This window comes from Triticum urartu, chromosome 1 (genome assembly GCF_003073215.2).
Source record: "Triticum urartu cultivar G1812 chromosome 1, Tu2.1, whole genome shotgun sequence".
Classification (NCBI taxonomy): Eukaryota; Viridiplantae; Streptophyta; class Magnoliopsida; order Poales; family Poaceae; genus Triticum; species Triticum urartu.
In genome coordinates, this window is record NC_053022.1 from 154,348,618 (window position 1) to 154,355,809 (window position 7,192).

General features: G+C 51.8%; 1 protein-coding gene across 1 annotated transcript; it reads left to right on the top strand.

Moving 5' to 3' along the window:
• The first annotated feature begins 1,339 nt into the window (after window positions 1-1,339).
• On the top strand, window positions 1,340-4,612 carry LOC125552272 (glycerol-3-phosphate acyltransferase RAM2-like). The gene is made up of 2 exons (XM_048715773.1): window positions 1,340-2,120; window positions 3,585-4,612. The coding sequence occupies exons 1-2, from the start codon at window positions 1,470-1,472 to the stop codon at window positions 4,467-4,469; spliced, it is 1,536 nt and encodes a 511-aa protein (XP_048571730.1). The 5' UTR covers window positions 1,340-1,469; the 3' UTR covers window positions 4,470-4,612.
• The last annotated feature ends 2,580 nt before the right edge of the window (window positions 4,613-7,192 follow it).

A 7,192-nucleotide genomic window follows, 5' to 3' on the forward strand; every position in this document is an offset into this window, starting at 1 on the left:
CTGCACCTATTTGATCGCGGTGTCTCTTAGGATACCAGTGCCCTCCGATAACTACTCCAAATCCAATCAGGAGCGCGCTGGATGTTGACGTGAAGGCTTGGCCTTACTCCAACGAGGTTCCGGAGTTGTGATCGACTACGTTGCTGCAATTCATCACCAATATCAGACTACTCCCTCCACCAAGATGGCCTCTTCAAATGAAGGTATAATCACTCTACTGTCCACTAATTTCCGCATCAAATCAAATAATGTTCATGTGTATTAAATAAGATCTGATTAACAGTTGCATGATCTCAGCAATTAAATCTAGCAACGAGAGCGCGACGAAAATCCCCATAGAGAGCTAGAGTTGGTCATGCCTGCGGACCACGCCTCATGGACCCTAGAGAGAGCCCGACCGGGTGTGGGCATCTGCGCCGATTGGACGGCGCGGTACGCGCCAGGGAGTCAACCACGGGAGGCCCTCAAGCAACAAACGGCGTGGAGGGCGCTCTCGCTCGCGGAGGCTCCCATGAGGCGGCTGACTGGCACTAGCGACGCAACCCGACAGGGGGCGGCACACACTACTATGGCCCCGGTCGCGCCCACGGCCCACCCATCATGGACCCCAGGGAAGTTGTCCGGATGCGGGGCGCGCATGCAAATCGGATGGCCGGGGGATCTTCAGGGAGCTAGCCACGGGAGGCCCTCGCACAACGGACGACGTGAGTGGCCTCCTCGTTTGCGGAGGCTCGGAGGAGGAGGCTCTCGGAAAGCGGGTACTCCACCATTTTTTATAGGAGTAATGAGATCGAAAATGTTGAATGGAGCTCGACCTCCACGAAGGCCGAATTTGAAATGATCAAACTACATATTTGTACATTTTATTTTTCATTTTTTAAACAAATACACATATATTTAGAGATGTAATGCACAAGTGTGTAAATTTCCAGGACCATGTACGTTAAATGAGTGCTAAAAAATATGTGGCATTTCAGTAAATGCACTATTCATACTCAAAGTTCATGATTATTTTTTTCACAGCTCGCATTTTAAGGTATTTCATTCTGAAATTTTACCCATATACACATCACATCCTTGTATGCTTGTACAATTATTTTAAAAAGAGTTAAACTGAGAAGTTTGAGTTTTAAAAATTTCAAAAATTCTGGCCTTCATGGAGACCGAGCTCCAAAATGCTCTACTCTAATGAGACTCGTATTACCAGATATACAAATATAAACATATGCATGTTGTGATGTACCACAATACCCCTACCGCTCACCAACCAACCGTATATTTCACCACCACGAACAGAGCACAATCGCCCCCCTCGCGGCACTATATAAATTCCGGCGTGCCCGCGCACAGAAGCAGGCTCGACTCAACCCAAAAGCACATAGCTAGACTCGCGCAGCGGCTCGAACTCGTGGAAGCAAGCGCAGCTCACAGGCACTACCCAGTTCCGAGGCGAGGCGAGGAGAACCAAGATGGAGTCATTGCTGGCAGCTGCGGCTGCCGGGGTGGAGCCGTTCCCGTCGGTGGACAAATGCGACGCGTCGGGACGCGGCTCGCACGCCGTGGCAGCCGACCTCGACGGGACGCTGCTGCGGTCTCGCAGCCCGTTCCCCTACTACGCGCTGGTGGCGTTCGAGACCGGCGGGTGGCCGCGGCTCCTGCTCCTGCTTCTCCTCGCGCCGTTAGCCACCCTGCTGGGGATCGCCGTATCGGAGGCTGCGGCTGTCCGAGTGCTCGTTTTCGCGGCCACGGCGGGAGCGCGGGTGTCGTCGATCGAGTCCGCGGCGCAGGCCGTGCTGCCGCGGTTCTACGCCGCGGACGTGCACCCGGGCGCGTGGCGGGTGTTCTCGGCGTGTTCCAGGCGCCGCGTCGTGCTCACCTCCACGCCGCGGATCATGGCGGAGCCGTTCCTGAGGGAGTGCCTCGGAGCCGACGCCGTGGCAGGCACCGAGCTCGCCACGTGGCGCGGCCGCGCCACTGGGATGGTGCAGACGCGCCGAGGCGTGCTCGTCGGGCGACGCAAGGCCGAGGCGCTGCATGAGATATTTGGCGAGGATGGCGACGTGCCGGACGTCGGCCTCGGCGACCGCCGGTCCGATTACCCCTTCATGTGCCAATGCAAGGTTAGCCCCTAGCCGGTAATTATATCTCTTAATTACTCCTTCTATATCCATAGTGTAATTCTTCGTAGCATCCCCACTACTAGTATCAGAAATTCAGAATCAACTTTGGATGGTTTAGCAATTAGCATGCAAGGAGTGGACGTAGTACATGTACTGTACAGTACGTTCACTGCCTAAGTGGTTAATTAATGTTTGAGAAAAACTCCACAATGCAAATTCGTTGCCGCGTTTGAAACAGAGTTGCAATTTTAAGGCGCATATGGTACATACATTGGCGTCATGCCTGCGTCTCTGCCATACTAAAGTGCGAAGCGAGTCCATGTTGTACGCATCACGCATGTGTGGTAGGGGTATACGGTGTCAGGTTCAGCTCTATTATATGCATGTGCAATATTAAGTTCTAGACTGTTGGTACAAAATGGCCCACACTGCCGTACTACGTAGAAACTACTTGTTGATTTGCTTGCTGCATAACAAAGTGGATCAAAAGTTTAAAAACTAGTGGCCTTCCAATCACCGTAAAACTACTCATTCTTGATCACACCGTGCCAAATGCGTAGCTCGAGCGTGGATTAAGGTAAGGTGATCATCGATTACAACTGAGCCTAGGTTAGGCTCAAAATTAGTTACTTATCAACTATCCCTATTGTGCACTAACAGATGCACTAAGATTACACGCAAACAGTATGGTTGGTTGGATCACATCTTGGCTCCCATGCCCGCTGTTATGAGCGTGCTGGTGAAGGACCCGACACGGCTTTGCTTGCCCCTACCTACGCGCTACGCAACATTGATTGATTAAAGAAAAGCTCCGGCAGCATCAATTACATTTACACGGCCAGCGTACCTGGTAGGTTGGTAGGTAAGTCCGTAAGTGGTGGTTTTGATTTACTACTCCTGTAGTAGTACTACCAGTAATAACTTTATTGTTCAAAAATAAAAGGTAGAAGAAAATTAAAGATTGTACGTAGATAATAAGTAAGAACAAGATACAGTTAGGACACACACACGGTCAGCGCTTGGTGCACCTAGTTGGATAGAACAAAGTTAAATCTAAAGACTGGTAGATAGTGCATGCCCACAAGTTACAACATCATATCATATTTAACGGCAGCATACGACACGAAATACCTTTCCTACGGGATAGGAAGAAAATATTAGTCACGAGATAGCTAAGTACTACCCACTGCGATTCAAAATAAGTGTCGCACTTTTAAACTGGTTTTAGTTCAAAACTGCGACATTTATTATGAAATCAGAGGTGATACGTGTTTGGTGTTTGGTGTTAAAGCCAAAATAGCTATACGGCCGGACAGACATGAACCATGATGGCGTCCTAGTTGCACGCGATTAATGCATTTTAGTGCGCACTGCACGAGTCTTTAACAGTACAGTGATCTTGAGCGTCTCTTTAATTGTGGAATTGATGAACATGGTGGGGGGCTTTGCTCCCGTGTGTGGCAGGAAGCGTACATCGTACCGTCGGCGCCGGTGGAGGCCGTTAGCATGGACCAGCTGCGGAGGCAGGTCATCTTCCACGACGGCCGCCTGGCGCTCCGCCCGACGCCGCTGGCCGCGCTGCTGACCGTGCTGTGGTGCCCGGCGGGCTTCGTCCTCGCGTGCCTCCGCATCGCCGCGGGGGCGCTGCTGCCCATGCCCTGGGTCTACTACGCGTTCTGGGCGCTCGGCGTGCGCGTCGTGGTCAAGGGCAGCCCGCCCCCGCGCGCCGGGAGCACGGCGGGCCGCACTGGGGTGCTCTTCGCCTGCTCGCACCGCACGCTGCTGGACCCCATTTTCCTCTCGGCGGCGCTCGGCCGGCCCGTGGCGGCCGTCACCTACTCACTGTCAAGACTGTCTGAGATACTCTCGCCGATCCGGACCGTACGCCTGAGCCGTAACCGCGTCACCGACGCCGCCATGATCACGAGGCTCCTGCAGGAGGGTGACCTCGCCATCTGCCCCGAGGGGACGACGTCCCGAGAGCCGTTCCTGCTCCGGTTCTCGGCGCTCTTCGCGGAGCTCACCGACGAGGTGGTCCCTGTGGCGATGGAGAGCCGGATGGGCATGTTCCACGGCACCACGGCGAGGGGGTGGAAGGGGATGGACCCCTTCTACTTCTTCATGAACCCCAGCCCGGTGTACACCGTCACGTTCCTGAGCAAGCTGCCGTCGGAGCTCACCTGCAGCAGCGGCGGCAGGCCCAGCCACGAGGTGGCCAACTACATCCAGAGGCTCATCGCTGCCACGCTCTCCTACCAGTGCACCAGCCTCACCAGGAAGGACAAGTACCGGGCCCTCGCCGGCAACGACGGCATCGTGGACGTCAAGCCGATGAACAAGGCACGCTAGCTAAATGAATGTTGCTTGCCCCGTGGCTAATTCTGGTGTTTTACCATATCTATATTTAATTATTTGATTTGCTTGTGTGGGTGGATGTGCATATTGCTGAAATCTGAGATGGGCTCTACGCCCATATTGCAATTTCTGAAAAATCTCTAAGGGCTCATGTGAGTTATATGACACTAGATGAAGTGGGAAGTTTAGTCCCACGTCGAAAGTGGAAGAAGAGTTCTCTTCAAAAAAAAAGGAAATGAAAGGAGAGTTGGAGTGGTTTATAAGGATTTCTCTTCTACATGCTATGCAGCTTGAGAAGAGAAGAGGCCCTCGCGCACTCCTCCTCCGCCGCCCGCCTCGCCACGCCACACCTCGTCACGACGCGCCACGGGTTGCGGGATTGAGCCGAGCCGATCTCACACCTACGCGCTTATTTTTGCCAGTCACTAACGGAGAGTTTTCTGACAGTTGGGCCACGATCTGAGACGTTGGATCGTGGGCTGTCACGGACTCGGACGTGGGTCGAGCCCACGTCTCTCCACGCGGCTGCGCCTATAAGTATGCGGTGTCTCCTAACCCTAGCCGCCACGAACAGATCACATCTGCTCACGCGCACGCCCACCGTCGTTCCTTTGCTGATGCTGCCACCGGTGACTCCATCCCGTCCGCCGCGTACACGGTCGACGGGAGAGCAGGTCTCCGAAACCACGCCCTTCTGATTCCTGTACGGGTGAGGGACGAATAGATTTTTGGGCAGCGATTACGCGACTGCTCGCTTCCGATCGTCTACTTCCTCTACGTCCGTGTCGCCTTCATCATCACCATGTCCACCGACACCGACCGTGCCGCCGCCGAGAAAGCTGAAGCCGACAAGAAGGCCGCCGAGGACGCCGCTGCTGCCACCAAAGCCGCGGCCTCTGCATGGCCTACTGGAGGGTATAACTCGTTTATCCCGCTCCTGATTATTTTCATATTAGCAGTACTAGCAGTATGTGTAGATTTGTCTACTGTTTGCTTAGTACGTGCATGTTTAGATCAGAGTCAGTACGTCATCAACTTAGTCAATGCCATGCTAGTGATTTACTCATGGATTAATTTAATCGAGAAATTGCCTATTTACTCAACAATCCAAAAACCTATTATGTGTAGGAATTTCTTGGCAAGTGGCTTTGCCGCCGCACTGAAACCGGATAAGTTTACCGGTACATACTTCAAGCGTTGGCAGACTAAGACCACGTTATGGCTCACGGCTATGAACGTGTTCTGGGTCACCGGTGTCTCCACGGGAACGATTGCTCCTGAACAGGAGAAGGCGTTCAAGGAGGCTACCGTTGTGTTTCTCGGAGCAGTTCTTAGCGTGATCGGAGATAAACTGGTCGACGCATATTTACATGTGCATGTCGCTAAGGACTTGTGGGAGGCGCTCGAATCTAAATTCAGGACCGTCGATGCAGGGAGCGAGATGTATATTATAGAGCAGTTCCACGATTACAAGATGGTTGAAAACCGTCCTGTATTGGAGCAGGCTCATGAGATAATATGCAGTGTTAAGGAACTTGAGCTTCTCAAGTGCGAGTTACCGGGCAAGTTTGTCGCGGGCTGCATAATCGCTAAGCTCCCTAATTCCTGGAGGAACTTTGCCACCACTCTGAAACATCAGAGGCGTGAATTCTCTGTGGAGGATGTCATTGGCCATCTGAGTGTTGAGCAGAATTCGAGGGCAAAAGACTCGCACGGAAAAGGGGCCGAAGGGACTTCTGTTGCCAACATGGTGAACCAGAAGAACTTCAACTCCCACAAGCCCAAGGGAAAGAACGGTGTCCAACACAATACCGACTTTAAGAAGAAGGGTAAGAAGACCTTCAAGAAGAACAAGAAGGACGAGGGCTGCTTTACTTGTGGTTCGGTTGAACATTGGGCCAACAAGTGCCCAAACAAGTACAAGAAGTCAGGACAGGACTCCAAGTCTGTCAACATGATTGTGGGCAACAATGAGAATGGTGCATCAGGGTACGGTAATTTATTTACTGTTTTTTCAGTGTTCCAACCCAACGATTGGTGGGTGGACACAGGTGCAGGTGTTCATGTGTGTGCTGACATTTCATTGTTCACTTCTTACCAGGTCACAGGTCACGGGTCCGTATTGATGGGGAATGGCGCGAGTGCTTCTGTTCATGGTGTTGGCACGGTCGATCTGAAGTTTACTTCGGGAAGGATCGTGTAGCTGAAGAACGTGCAGCATGTCCCCGCCATCAAGAAGAACCTCGTTAGTGGCTCCCTTCTATGTAGAGAAGGGTTTAAGTTGGTTTTCGAGTCTAATAAATTAGTTGTTACAAAATATGGACTCTTTGTTGGAAAAGGTTATGAGAGCGGAGGGATGTTCCGCTCGCTGATTTTTGTAATAAAGTCGTGAATCATATTCATTCGAATGTTAATGAATCTGAAGTTTGGCATTCACGTCTTTGTCACATTAGTTTTGGTGTTATGACGCGGCTAGCCAAATTGGATTTAATCCCGAGTTTCACTTTAGCCAAAGGTTCTAAGTGCCTTTCATGTGTGCAAGCTAAGCAACCTCGCAAGCCTCATAAGGCCGCGGAGGAGAGACACCTGGCACCATTAGAACTCATACATTCTGATCTTTGCGAGATGAATGGTGTGTTGACTAAAGGTAGAAAGAGATACTTCATGACATTGATAGATGATTCCACTAGATATTGCTATGTGTATCTGTTAAATAC

Bases quoted from the DNA above. Each gene is read 5' to 3' on its own strand.
- LOC125552272 (XM_048715773.1), top strand. From the start codon at position 1,470: ATGGAGTCATTGCTGGCAGCTGCGGCTGCCGGGGTGGAGCCGTTCCCG. The intron at 2,121-3,584 runs GTTAGCCCCTAG...CGTGTGTGGCAG, and splicing joins CCTTCATGTGCCAATGCAAG to GAAGCGTACATCGTACCGTC.